General features: G+C 36.3%; 2 protein-coding genes across 3 annotated transcripts; one reads left to right on the plus strand and one right to left on the minus strand.

Moving 5' to 3' along the window:
• The first annotated feature begins 33 nt into the window (after positions 1–33).
• On the plus strand, positions 34–5,239 carry LOC141623185 (triacylglycerol lipase OBL1-like). Its single transcript, XM_074439269.1, has 5 exons — positions 34–370; positions 713–909; positions 3,556–3,589; positions 3,814–4,460; positions 4,657–5,239. Exons 1-5 carry the CDS (start codon positions 82–84, stop codon positions 4,981–4,983), a joined length of 1,494 nt encoding a protein of 497 aa, XP_074295370.1. The 5' UTR covers positions 34–81; the 3' UTR covers positions 4,984–5,239.
• Positions 5,240–6,056: 817 nt separating this feature from the next.
• Positions 6,057–13,118, minus strand: LOC141623187 (uncharacterized). Of its 2 annotated transcripts, none has more exons than XM_074439270.1 (14): positions 12,951–13,118; positions 12,534–12,696; positions 12,356–12,445; positions 10,280–10,345; positions 10,106–10,171; positions 9,878–9,966; positions 9,706–9,751; positions 9,560–9,614; positions 8,667–8,743; positions 8,364–8,514; positions 8,134–8,261; positions 7,892–7,996; positions 6,667–6,810; positions 6,057–6,310 (listed from the first exon to the last, which is right to left on the minus strand). In XM_074439270.1, the coding sequence occupies exons 2-14, from the start codon at positions 12,549–12,551 to the stop codon at positions 6,248–6,250; spliced, it is 1,098 nt and encodes a 365-aa protein (XP_074295371.1). In that variant the 5' UTR covers positions 12,552–12,696; positions 12,951–13,118; the 3' UTR covers positions 6,057–6,247. The 2 variants fall into 2 exon arrangements, with proteins under 2 accessions (XP_074295371.1, XP_074295372.1); XM_074439271.1 differs by having other exon boundaries at positions 12,989–13,106.
• Positions 13,119–15,421: the final 2,303 nt, after the last annotated feature.

Raw genomic sequence — 15,421 nt, forward strand, 5'->3', positions numbered from 1 at the left:
TACAATTAGAGACCTCCTAATTATCATCACCTTACTTAATAATAATAATAGACCCATTTATAATTGCATTTTTCATAAAATATGATGAAACCTAACAAAATTGTGTCTAGTGAACACGTAACATTACTCCCAAATGATCAAAAAGTTACCCTTGGTAACCTAATTAAAGATTTCTTATACTATCATGATGATATTGGTAAGAGTGATCTTTTAAATCATAACATTCCTCAAGAACATGAGAACAAATACATTCATAGAGGGTTCATTTTCCTTTCTCTCTTAATACTAATATTGCTCGATCGTGTGGCTCAACCCTTGAAGAAACTCGGGTTCAAATTCGAGCGTTTTCTTAATCGCAAATTAATCCCAAGTAAGCATTATTATTATTTACATATACACCCGGCCCGTATTAATTTGTTTGTGCCTTATCGCCTTCAATGAGTCATCATTATCGATTAGGTAAAAAACCTATAAATGTACATGTTATTCTCAAAAACTTTACTTTAGTTTTTCTTGTAGCAATGTCAATTAGCTTAGTTGGTAAACTTTACTCATGAATTAGGTTCAAATCCTGTTATTATCAAAATTGCCCTTTCTAAATTAAACAAGTTATTTTGAAAAATCAAACGTGACAAATTTTACATTTCTCGGCGTGTAGGTGGATAACTTAATTATTAATACATGATGGATATATATATATATATATATGCAGGAAATGGAGAAGCAGAAATAGATGAAAACAGTGATGGATTCATAAGTTTGGTAGGGCATTTAGATAGTAGAATGGAGCTAGATAAAGATATAAAGCAAGGTGACGGGAGATATTACCCTGCTCTTTCAATGATGGCTGCTAAACTAGCTTACGAGAATGCCTCCGTTGTCAGAAATACTGTTTCTCGTATCTGGAATGTAAGTCTTACATCTACGTTCAACTTCCGGAATATTATCGGATTAATATCGGCTATTATTAAGTTACGTATAATAAATCCTATAATTCTTTAGATTTTGAGATATTTCCTAGCTACCAGTGTCTACAAATTATATATTGTGGGAGCAAAATGACGAGTTGAGTGAGGGTACAACCACCATTTAAATTTTATTATGTCTTTTTCAAAAGATGAGAAATGTTACAATTACTTATACTAGCTAAAATAATGGTGCAATTACTAAAGAGCATCCGCAAAGTTTAAAATTTCCCTTCTTATTTGTCTTCTCTTATCAAATGAGGAATCGTATTATTGCATCCACCTCTTCATTATTTTTAGTGCACGTCCCTAAATAAAAAGGAAAATGAAATGGCGCCACCGGGTGACACCCAATTTGGGCGTCACCCTCTCACATGGGGTGAGTGGGGACCCCTTCAATAAACAATTGTTGTGAGAGGGTGGTACCCAATTTGGGCGTCACCCGGTGGCGCCCTATCACTATCCAAATAAAAAGCAAGACTAAGTTTTTATTTCTTTGGGTAGGTTCCCAAAATGTTATTTGTGGATTAATATGGCTGGGACCAATGTTACAAATTTAGTTATGATTAGGGGAGGGTAGGTTCGTGGAAAAGTTTGTGGAAAGTGATGTGATGATAAGAAAATGTAGTCCGTCTCATTATAGACGGACACTATCTATCTATAGTTATAGACGGATAGTGTCTCTCTCACAAATTAAAGTGGATAGTGTAAGTGGGAGTATCCATTTCTCACCAATTTGTACTACCCATTTTAATTTGTGAGAGTGTCCGTCTATAATGAGAATTTTGAGAGAGAAGATAGGGAGAACTCCGTTTGGGGAACTAGAAGTTAACCAAACGATTAGTAATTAATGCTTAGACTATGTTTGCGTCTACTATTTCGTCCTCAACTATTTAACCTTTATTATTATATCTTGAAATACATGATCAAAAAACAAAAGAACTTCTTTATCTCTTTATCCTGCTAATTTCAAAGTTTTTGAGGTACTAGGATAATATTGCAATATTGCTTGTTACGTTGTTATTATCGTTAGTTAATGATTCTTTTACCGAGAATAACCTATAATAACTCTAATGAGGTCAGTAAAAATCATATCGATCCAACTAGTGTCTTGTTTTTCGTAATTTATTTTCGCACTACGCATTTTACTCATTTCAGTACTTTTAGCACATAACTTTTCATTTTATACCCCTAACTAAAAAAAAGCTCTAAACCTACTCTCCCTTTAAAATTAAACCACCTCTAAAATTAATCAAATTTATTCAATTATGATGATGATTTGAATGCAAAAAATATAATTAATTGGGTAAATTTAAGTTATTGATCAAATTAACACTTTTTTTTAGTTAATTTCATTTATGTTTTGACTTTTTATGCTTAGTATTAGTATTGATTGTTGAGTTGTGGGCTGGCGGCACAAGTGGCGACGTAACCGAACAAAGGTGGATGACGGTGTATTTGGCAGTGGGCGTCGTTTGTGAGGGCAGGATAAGAAGTAATGTGTTTCGATATGGTGTAGAAGAGGGACGGTGACGGATTCGCCGGTGGAGGGAAAAAGGATGGTGCATACGGTGGAGGGAAGGGGTGTCATTGTAGGTGGAGAGTCGATATCACCGGAGAAGGGATGATGTTAACGTCGTCGACAATGGAGAGGTGTGGGTGAAGGGAAAGAGGCGGAGGGAGGCAAGCTATGGTCGCCGACGATTTAGAAGGAAGGATAAGGTCGTCGTGGTGGACTGGTGGGTGGGTGATTGTCCGGAGGCGGGTTGGTGGTTGTGGTAGAAGAAGTTGGGGATGATGGCTGGTAGTGGGGAAATAATGGCTTTTTTTTTCCTTTTCTTGATGCAGTACAAACAAAAGGTGAAATGAGAAGAGTAATTTGGGGAAAAGCGTACTATAATGAGTAAAATGTGTACTGTGAAAATCAACACCCTTGTTTTTTTGGTACATCGGTCACCTAGGTAGCACCAAAATGGACACGGACACGACACGGACACGCGACACGGCATCCCATAAAATTTAGGACACGGGACACGTCATTTAAATTTAATAAAATATATATTTTATAGTTATTTATGTGCGATTTTATTTTTGAAAAAGTATTGAATATTAAATTTAAATAAGTGAAGGTAAAACTTGACGTTAGTTATAACTCATTCTCATTTCCAAAACAAAAAACTAACTTATAACCAATCTATTTCGACATCTCATTACTATTCTAAAGAACATCATTTACCCCCAATTCAACTTATTTCCCCATCAAATTCAACCATATAACAATTCACGCTATTTACCTTAAATTCAACTTGATTTCGTTTGAAGGTGTGTCCAAATACCATGGACACGGCTCAAAATACCATGGACACGTGTCGGACACGTGCCCAAATAAAAGATGAAAGTTAGACACGGCTTTACAAGTGTCCCGACACATTTTGACGTGTGTCCGACACGGGTGTCCGACACGAGAACGCCGATTAGGAGGAGTGTCCGTGCTACCTAGTCGGTCACATGTTTGTGCCATTTCTTGCATACTTATTTGATTTACATCATCAGATGAATTGTACACTAAATTTTCATACATGATTCACAGATGGAATATGTGGACTTCTACGATTGTTACAACGGTAAGAACCCGATCGATTAACGGTTATTCTTGCTTGTGACGAAAAGGTTGTTGTGACATCTTATAACCGTCTTTCCGGTTTTTTTTTTCATCATTTAAAACGATTGTGACTTGTGAGACGTGACAAGGTTGTGATATGTCACAAATGAGGAGATTCTCGATTAAATATCATCATCAACTTCTATCTTCCTATGCCCAAAAATAATTTAAACTTGTTCTTTACAGAATTCCTGAAACAAAATACAACACAAGCATTCATGATGCAAGAGCGAAATGCCGAAAATGACACGATTACTGTGGCCTTTAGGGGTACATCGATGTTCGAGGCAAACGATTGGAGCACGGATTTCGACATTTCATGGCTAAAAATTGAAGGAATGGGAAAAATTCACAAGGGTTTTATGATGGCTTTAGGTCTAAAAAAATGTTTTCATGAAGATAGTGATAATTTAGGAGATTTCTATGGTGATTGGCCTAAACAAATTGAACATGACCATGAATACCCTTTAGCTTATTACACAATTAAAGAAAAATTAAGGGAATTAATATCGGAAAATAAAAGAGCAAAAATAATATTTACAGGACATAGTTTAGGTGGTGCACTTGCAATTCTGTTTCCAGCAATCTTGGCTTTGCATGGAGAAGTTGAGATTTTAGATAGATTAGAAGCCATTTATACTTATGGACAACCTAGGGTTGGAAATGAATTATTTGGAGAATTTATGAAAAATAAATTTAAAGAACATAATATTAAATATTATAGAATTGTTTATGGGTATGATATTGTTCCTGAGGTGCCTTTTGATAATACTTTGATGACATTCAAGCATTTTGGTACTTGCATCCACTTCAACAGCCTTTATCAAGCCAAGGTTAGCGACTTAAACTTTTTACTCCGTATAAAACAAAATTTAATCTTGTAATAAGATGAAAAATCACTAGGTAAATTAAAACTTATAATGCGACTGCACCCGCATTATTTATTTATTTATTTGTGGTAACGACCTTTGGTCCATACTGGGTAAACCCGTATTGTATTGAATTTAATTTAAATTAATGATGGCGCAGATAGTTGAAGAAAAACAAATTAAGGAGGAGGATAAAGAAGGGCAAAAAAAGGGATTTAGGAAGGTGGTAATAGCAATAATTAAAGGATTGAAGGAATTAACAGTGGCAAGAGTAATTGCAGTGTGGCAACTAATTAGAGGGTTCATAATTGGATATATAGCAGGTCCAGATTTTAGAGAAGGGTGGCTACTTATATGTGCCAGGTTTATTGGTATCTTAATCCCTAGTTTTATTGATCATAATCCTCAAGATTATGTTAATTCCACCAGGTTGGCCTCTGAGGAATTATTCAAAAATTACTCGCACTCACTGTCTTACAATAAGTAGTTTTGATGCTGATTTCATGTTGCAGTAAGCAAGCAGGATTTCTGTGGGTGAATTGTTTTATTTGTACATATTTTCTTTAAATTAATTGTAGTAATAATAACTTTATTGTGTGATACCCGACTTATTTATTCTAAAAATTGTGAGACAGTCTTATTCCTTCTTGGGTCATCAATTATACATATTTCAACAGAAATCAACTCGTTTATGCGGAATAGACAAAAAATAGTACGATTATTATACATATTTCAACAGAAGATGTACAGCGCGAATTTATTAACAATCACAAGGACTCAGAAACTAACATATAACAATCCAGACAATATCCCTAAATCCTGATCAATATTTAAATACATCTCGTGAGTCCTGCCATATTAGTCGTGTTTAAAAACGGACATGCGTAGACATATAAGAATGTGTAATGGCTAGTTTCAGATTAGTCGCAATTTATTAGGTTCCAAAACACACAATCTTCTAGAGCAACCATCGACAAAAAACACGACGTATTAAACCCACATTTTTGTTACAGACGGCATCGTTGTTCATACAAGCGTTGCTAGAAAAAGAATCACAGAGCAACCTTAAGATACTTTTACTACTCCCTCCATTTGATACAAAATGTATGTCTAATATTACCCCCATCTCTTACCCCACACGTCATTCCTTAAATAAGAACCACATACTCTATTTGTTTAACGTATAGGCTAAACAACAACATTACCCCAATGCCTCAATGGCTCCCGCAAATTGGGTAGGGGATCGGATGTCTGTGACCTTTACCTGTTAAGAACGCAAAGAGGTACATTTCCAAATGACCCAAGATGAAAATTGCGCCGAGATCTGCATCGAAGGATTGCTACTTCACAAAAGAAAGAAGCGCAGCCACTTTAGTGAGCCATTTTGATTTATTCCATTATAATCCATAACCAAAGAGTAATGAGTCTTTGGCTCCATTGGAAATATGGAAACTTCTAAATGCCAACTTTCAGCATCACATTAGCACAAAAGGAAACTCAATTTTTCAGGAAAATTGAAAGTTAAAAACATGACTGAAAATAAAACTAAAGGCTATCCAATTCAGAATCAGAAATTTTATTAAACAATAACTCACAATAATTCAAAGATTATATTTGTGGCTTCGGATGGGTCCCAACTTCCAGGTATAATCTCTATAATTCTAAAATCAAAGCCATGAATTTCCAGGGAGTTCAGAGTTTACACACATTAACCTCCAAGCATTAACCTGCCATTTACGGCTTTAAGCCATCTAGTACGGCCTGTACCTCCAGTCTGCTCTAGAAGGCCTTGAGCTGCCAACACCATAACCCCACTTCAAGAAAAAACACATCAAAGATTAGCCATTGTAACTTGTAAGTCACTTTGAATAAAAATGAGAACAAAAAAATCCAATCACCAGAAGAAAGTTCAACATGAACAATCCACGAAATCTCAATACACAAGTTAAAAGCATGCAAGTAAACAAACAGACCAAAATAAATCACATACTGAGTATAAGTTATACTTCCTCCAAGTGATGTGTATCTTCCCTTTCTCTAATATATGTGAGGAGTATATTTTATTGAAAGAGGAAGATTGATAAAATTTGGGAGGGAGTAGTAACTAAGACAAGAAAAATTATTGACAATATAAGTTGCATCAGTCCAGTAAATGATTTGAGAATCTTACATCATCATAATCTAGGCTGCCATACATTCTTCCATGACCATAAGTACGCATGGGACCATAGCTGCCATAAGGCTCGGGGGTGTCCATCATAAGACCTCCACTGGGGCCACCTTCATCAACTGGGGTGGCTGAATCTATGGCAACCTACAAGAAAGGAAGATGGTGATTAATCAACCACCAACTTTGTGGAAGACCTAACAGCTGTCATGACCAATGGCTATTGGCTAGAAGCCTAGAGCAGACAAAGATAAATTATAGTTACCGAATCAAATCCGTTGTTTGGGAAACTCAAGTATCTCAAACTCATAAATTGAGAAACAATATAAAGTGTTAAATATTACTTGTACTGGCTATTTTGCATCAATAAAGAAATGGAGGGAGTACTAAAGTTTGCAACCATAATACTAACAACAAACTAAATTCTATTCACTGAAAGCTCCTTACCAATTGGAAGAATACTAAAACATCATGATCAACAATCTTGATACTCCCTCCCTTCAAATCCAAACACCATCTGCCCACCTTTTTGTGAGAGAGATTTGAAATTGTGGGGTGTTTGGATTTGAAAACTACTCCCTCTATTCCAGTCAATAGTTTACGTTTGTTTTATTTTCCCCTCACAAAATAAAGCAAACGTAAACTATTTAGTTGGACAGAGGGGTAACATATAATGCTCAAAAGTAAGGGAAGATAGATTATTTCTATCTACAGTTTGCAAGGCCCTTGAAATTTAACAAAAATACTCCCAAATTAGGGACAGGTTTGGGCTACGGCACATTTGTAAATGAAAGTGTGTGTCAATGTGTGCCTGGGGATGTGGGGGAATTATTCTACATTTGCCAAACGAAAAAATTTGACTGTTAAGAAATTTGGAGATGCCATCAAACCGTCGTAACATAATACCGTAATTCGCAACCATTACCGAATTTGGAATTTTGGACTGAAAATGATCCAGCCAACCCGACTCAACTCAAAGGGCAATACTGCCCTAAGTGCCCTTAGCCTAATCCAAAAACAACCTGGGTGAATCAAATGCAGCTCAGCTGTGGCCACTTATTACAAAATAAAACTATTTAATTAATAAAATCAAAATCGTCATGCCTTCCATTGCAGCTGTATTTCTCAAATCTCATCATTAAATAATCAAGCTAGCAACAGAATAGTTATTCCACCTCCCACAGCTCGTGGTAAATACAACACAAACAAACTAAAAAGACATGCTTACCGGCTGTCCTAATATCTCATGAGATCGTCTAGCCACCCGATCTGCAACACTGTCTTCAACGAAAGTAACAAAGCCAAAACCACGATGCCCAGATCTCTTTGGATCCTACGAATAACCCACAGCCAAAATAGTTAGGAAACAGGAAAGTAATTGTGTTACTAAAACGAAAAATACAGAACCAAAGGAGTTTTATGCACCTGCATCGAATGAAACATGAGTTAAAAAGGAAATCTAACCCTTACCTTTGGAATATACACATCCAAAATGCGACCAAATCTTCCAAAATATTGGCGAAGATCATCTGTAGTTGCCTCCTGCGGAAGCCTTCCAACAAATATTTTTCCGCCAATTCCTCCTCTAATTGGATTCCCTGACAATTGTGATTTGATTTTTTTTTTTTAATCAAAAACTTGTGGCATTATTGCAAGCAACAGGAAAATCTTTAGAGAGAAAGTGTAAGATAAGATCTCACTCCCATAATAAGGACTTGGATGATCATAGATGGTAGGAGCACCTAATGCTGAATATCTGCTAGCAGCACTTATGTAAGAATTGTAAGCACCATAACCACCATGAGAGGGAGCTCTACTAGGAGCTCTATTAAAAGGGCGGAAATCATCTTCCTGAAGAAATGTTGGAATAATTTTCAGTCATCCTAAATTCAACACTGACAAAACTCTTGCAAACATCAAAAAACAGAAGAGATCAACTAAATAGACTCAAACTTTAGAACAACATTACCTTGACACAAAAGCTAAAGAGAGAATTGAATTACCTTCGGTGTCGCTCGATCAACTACAACAGTGGAACCTCCCAACTCATGAGTATCTTTCATCAGGTTGTCCACAGATTCTGCATCAAGCATAGAATTTTCTTTGAGTACAAAAGAATAGATTTCAGCTTTCATGTCACCGTACAAGCACTAAATTGTTGTCCTCAAGTCCTAAACAAATTAGCAAGTCCGCAAGCTTGAATTTAATTTAACATGTTCTTCAAGATTGCATAGACCAAGCAAACCAGGGATTCTCTGCTATAGGAATATAGGGCATTAGGGCCTAAACTTTAATTAGGGGGAAGAAAAGGTTCTGAGGTTTGAATAAAACAATCTACAGGAAGATGAAACTGTGAAAAAAAAAATTAAGAAAAGTTACAGAACCTGTGTCTCACTCCAAGTGCTAATCCCTGCGGAGTTAAACAACTAGATACCTTGGTCTATTTTTTCCAAACAAAATTGAAGGCTCCTATATCTATAGCCACATCCACACTGCCAAATAAGGGTCTCATTCTAAAGAGGAAAAGTCATATATCATAAACATGAGAAGAAGCTACATGTCCAGCTGCCCTAAAACGCAACTTACTCAATTCACAGCAAAAACAACTGAAGCGAGCAGGATGCATAAACGCGCAGGGCATCATGATAAGGAAATAATCTAACCCCTATGTGAGAACAATTCCAAAGAATCTTGGCATACAATTGTCCAAAATTTAAACTCTATTACCAAAATATAGCGTTGTATCATAATCAGATAGTTCAACACCCAGAAAGCAAACTGACAAATTCTAAGCATCGTCCTTCCATTAAGAAGGTAGGAGCATATTTGCTGGAAAAACTTACACAACAATACAAAATAAGAAGGAAATGCTGCAGCTGTGCTAAATAAGGTTTACCTGAACTAGCGAAAGTAATAAATCCAATTCCACGGTGGCCTTTCGTCATAGGGTCCTACAAGTAGAGGTTTAATTTAAACTTACATTTACAGGAAAGAAAAAAAATGTGTGTGTGTAAAACCCTGCAGATGAGTATCAGAACTAACCTTGGGCATGTAGAGATCGTTGATCTCTCCATATTTCTCAAAATGGCTGTTCAAAGGGCAAGACCACAACAGGAAGAAGTAAGGATATAACTAAAAACTGGAAGTAACAAATTCACACATCATAAAAGAGAATAATCTATTCCCGGGTTCTGTGATGGGCATCAAAATTTACCTCCGAAAGGTAGATTCAGTGACAGAAGGAGCAATCCTAGCAACAAAAATCCGGGTAATCTTCTTGGAAGAGGATCTCATCATCTCTTCCTGCAAACATTTACATGTTAAGTAGTAAGAACACCAAAGTCCACAAAGAGGCAAAATGTAACACGCTAGCATGGAGAAAATGAAAAGATGTAACCAATACATTGATAATGAAAGTTTAAATTATTTCAATACAAGATACCTTTGGTGTTGCCACTTTAACTTCTAGCGCTCTGCCACCAAGGATGTGTTCACTAGATAATGCTTTCTGAAATTCAGGAAGGAGATTCAATATACATCAACAATGTAGATAAACATCAAAAATAAAACACTTTTTGCAGAGGATCAAGGACCTAAAGATTTCAAAGCTTCTGACCTTAGCATCCTCAACAGAAGAGAAAGTCACATATCCAAAGCCACGTGACCTCCCAGTGTTGCGTTCCTAAAAACAGCAAGAGAAAATATTGGATTAGTGATGTGAAAAAGAAAAGACAACTCAATTACAAATGAATAATCATTAAATGCACAAGGAACACACGCTCTAATCCCTTGAGTACCATTACCACAGACAAACCGAGTAAAGAAATGTTAAGTATAAACCCCGAGAACAACAACATTACCCAAGTGTCTCAATGGCTCGCGTAAATTGCGGGGTAAGGGGGGTCGGATGTACGCAGCCTTACCCTTGTGTTAGCAACACAAAAGGCTGTTTTCACTGACCCAATAAGAAAATTGCGTCCAGAACTACATTGAAGGACCGCTACTTCACAAGAGAAAGAAGGGCAGCCACTTTAGTGAGTCATTTTGATTTATTCCATCATAATTCAAAACCAAAGAGCAATAAGTATTTGGCTCGATTGGAAATATGGAAATAACATAATGCATTGACATGGACAAAAAAACACTAAATGAAGAAATTTAAAATCATGGGCTTTGAGGTGATAAACTAATTAGTTACTACGTCTACGTGCCCACTGAGAATTACAATCACGCAACGGACATTTGTCCAACTTTTTAAGTTACACCACTCCCTAATCAATTAGACTACACGATTACCCCATTTTCCCTTGTTTCTCTTTCCCTATCTTTGACATTTATCTCAATAGCGGTAAGTCTTGTAGACACAACCAAAGTAATTGGATGAGAAGCACGGACACCAAACAAACTGCCTTCTAAGATTATATTTTATAACAGACACTTTCTGGGATCTGGATCTTTAAGAATACAGTGGTAGGAAGATCTTGTCATAGACACGTGTGATGTGATCACCAGAGAACAATGTACAACTTTCATTACAGCTCAATTAATACTGAACTAAAAACATATACAGGCAAATCAAAGTCCCTATACATCACATACTAGTTTGATCACTAAATCATCTTCATATCTCCAAAGTTATTTCGAATAGATGAACTGCAAATATAGTTCAGGTTCATCACTAGCCACACTGCGTTGAGAGTCTTGATACTGCATATTCTTACCTTCTTAAATGCAGTAAAACTGGCATTCAGTTTATTGAAAACCGAATAAATATCGCTATAGATGCAAGAATGTCTGTCCATTGGGAACTTTTTTTTGGAAAGTTGCAATCTTTAAGCACAGATTATGGAATGGTTACATGCTATGTTAGCCTGACTTGGGTACGAGTGTCGGACACGGGTACATATCCAAGTGTCAGGTTCGGCATGACTAAAATTTAAAGATACAAGGTCCTGTCATAAAAATGAGGATATAATGAGGATATGGGTACGGAAACACATCTATTATGCAAAAAGACACGCCTATGTTAGTCTTCCCCTTCTCCTATATCTCTCTCATCCACAACACCCAACACGATCCTTAACATGAACTTATTTTTCACAACCCGGTAAGCAAAGCAACCTACAAGTTCTTCCTATACTTACTCTTAACTTATTGGTTGTTCTCTCCATTTGAAAATAGGCAAATGCACACTCTTTCATACAATTGCAGTGAGGCACCCACCAAATAGCACCAATTAGCTGGTCGTCCCCAGCTCAAATCTTTCCTTCCTCTCCTTCTTCCTACACCCTCTCTCTATTATTTTAAAAATATGAGAATTTCCACTAGGTGGTGCAAATAGTCGATAGTTAGAACACCAATGAAAAATGAAACAATCAAAATCAAAGATGATAGAGTTATGCAACCATCCTGACTGAGTAGACTGGAAAACAAAATGGTTGTGCATGATAATTTGGGAGCTGCATAGTAGCACTACTTATCCACGAAATAGAAACGCCATAAGACATAACATCAGAAGGTGTCATTTCAAATGAACTATAGTATTGACTAACTCCCTAATTACCAGGGAGTCTATATTCCTTTAAGTGACTCTGAACAATCACGAAAAATGAAAATTCAAGTTCGATGCACCAATAAAGTTTATGCCGTTCTTCATTCAAAATGAATACATAAATCATATAGCTGACGATACCTTCATAACAACGCAGTCCTCCAATTCGCCAAACTTAATCATGTATTCCTTTAATCCAGTGGTATCAACATCCCATGGAATACCAAGTACCTAAAATAACCCCCATTTCGACAGAATCAATAAATTTTCACATCAATGTCAATCATAATTAAACATCATCAATGGAAAAAACACTCACCACAAGCTTTCGATCCATGACAGCAACGACCACCAAGCGAAGCGCAACGAACACCAAAAACAACCTAAAGACAAAACGTTTCTCACTCTATCTCCGCTCGAAATCTCACGAAACCTCACGAAGTCTCTCTCCTCTCCTCTTTCTCTCTCCTCACTCACGTGTCCTGCACATGATAAGCACACCTCTATCTCACACACAAACATCATCATCATCATCGACATTATTAAACCAACAAAAATCAATCTCAACCCTAATTACTAAACCTGTGAACCCTAATTTCCAATTAACACTCTAAAAAAGTGATGACAAATCAAGAAGATTGAGATTAGAGCGAAAAGTTAATTGACAAAAGCAAAAACGAAGAAATAGTTAAAATTCTTAGCAAGAAACTGAAGTTTAACGAAATTGGTAATTTACCTTGCGGAAAAATGTAACCTAAAACGCAGAATTCTAACCTTATCTCTCTTCGTCTCTACCCTCGCTCTCTCTAGCTTTTACTCGTTGACGAATTGGAGTTGACGTAACCCTAATTTCTTGGTTTTAGCCCTTTTGCGTCTAGTTAAATGGTTGGGTATAGTTATCATCGACGTCTTAACGAGAGGATTACTCACGGTAAAGCTGACAAACAATCACATGACTCGAAAACATGACACGAACTCGTCACAAACCCGGCGGTTTTGATTTTGGTATTGGTTTTGGTTAAGGTTTAATAACCCGTTTTTGTAAGTGGGTTAACATGATGGGGATTTAATTGGGTTAGTTTGAGTTATACTCTCTAAATTCGAACCCGATAAGAATGACTTATTACGAAATTAATCTTATTTTTTCTTGATCCTCTATTACATAAATAAACTTACACTTTTCAAATATTAACATGACACGAACCCTAAACGAAATTAATGGATTAGGGTTGAGGGTTAATGACTCATTTACGTAAGTGTGTCGATATGGATTTAATTAGGTCGGGTTTGGGTTGAAGGATTCATGTTTACATGTGACACAAACACGAACTCGACAAGGCCCGATCTGTTTGTCATATCTAACTCATTGTTGTTTACGAGTGACACTGGTCTCTCAATAATTTAGTAAAAAACTATCTACCGAAATAAAGTTTCATTGGCTACAGCGGTTCTTAATTAATAAATAGTTAAATTGCAAAATAGTATTGCTTACTCAAAACAGTATTAGCTAAAGTGTTTTAGCCATTAACCTCAAAAGCGACCCAACCCAAAATTACCCATATACTTGGAAATGACTCGACCCGAAGTGACCCGGCAACAGGTCACCTAAATTGCCTCGGAACCAAAGATGACCCGATCCGAATGTATGACAAGCTTGAAATAACCCGACTAAAACTAACTCAACTTTATTATACCCGACACGATTGATCCATTTGCCACCTCTAATCTTAAGCGTGGAACGAGACCAATAATATAAAGCATTCACAAAATCTCATTGAATACGGCACATATCCGTCACTCCGGAGTGACGGATACCATTTCCTCTCACAAATAACCCAAATAGAGGAGAGAGGGAAGCACATGGGGGTGCCTCCACCTTGTTCCCTCTATCCATTTTGTGAGTGACATTACCCGTCACTTGTTCCGACCCGTCTTTAGCAAGACTAACTGACATGCATTAGTCTCATTACTAACAAAATACTCCGTATATGAGTTCTTTTAGATCGTCTCATGCATACAATTATCTTAAATAATATTTTGTGTTCTTGTACCCTTCTGCATTTTAAAAGAATACGTTATATGGCACGTTATGATGATTGTCTAGTAAGACATAATAATAGAAGAAAGCTTTAATATTACGACGTCTTCTAACCAGAACTTGGCCTAGATGATAAAATAAATGGTTGAATTTGCGGCCTAACGTCACCTTAGAGCATCCACATTGAAGAGGATGGTACATTCTTTTAGCACCTTTTCTCATCTAAGAGGATGTCCTCTTCAATGTGGGATCAATTTAGACATCCTCTTTGAAAGAGGAAGAGGAAGACTTCCTCTATTTTTAGAGGAAGTACAACCTAGGCCCTTGTGCCAATTAGTCATGCATTTCCACCATGTGGCATATAATTTGTTTCTTTTTTAGTTTTTGGTCATTAAAAATTTAAGAAAGGATAAATAAGAGGATCCTTTTTTATGTGGGAAAAAAATAGAAGAAAACTTAGGAGGAGGATGGAGATAGTGGGAAATGAGGTGTCAAAAATATAGAAGGAAAGAGAGGAAATAAGAGGAAGATGACATACTCTTCAATGTGTATGCTCTTACACTTAGATCTGACGAACATATCGAGTTGTGCGGGTTTGTGTTCGGGTCATATGTAAACATGTCATGAACCCTTCAGCCCAAATCAAACCCAATTAAAGCTCATGTCGTGTTCGTGCTGACACGCTTACATAAATGGGTTTTCAAGCCTCAACCTTAACCCATTAATATCATATCGGGTTTGTGTCGCGCCATTATTTGGAAAGTGTATATATATATATTTAGGATAAATTACAAATAGCCATCTTGTATTTACATATTTTTACAATTTACCACCTTATATTTGCTTTTTTACAAATAACACCAAAACTTCATTATTTATTCCCCAACCACCAGTCCACCACCGTATTTATGCCCCGAACATCGTTTTTTCTTATTTCCAACTCGTTAAATGACAACTTTCTCATATTACCCAAATTACCCTGCTATACTACAACTTTGATTACCCCAAATACATTTCATTTTATTTCCCCAATTCAATAACCCTAAATCCCCAAATTCATCTTATATATATATATATATATATATATATATATATATATATATATATATATATATAGAGCAAAGTTCTTCTAAGTCCCTTTTTTTTTTGAGTCCATAAGTCCCTCCCAC

Source organism: Silene latifolia, chromosome X (genome assembly GCF_048544455.1).
Source record: "Silene latifolia isolate original U9 population chromosome X, ASM4854445v1, whole genome shotgun sequence".
Taxonomy (NCBI): Eukaryota; Viridiplantae; Streptophyta; class Magnoliopsida; order Caryophyllales; family Caryophyllaceae; genus Silene; species Silene latifolia.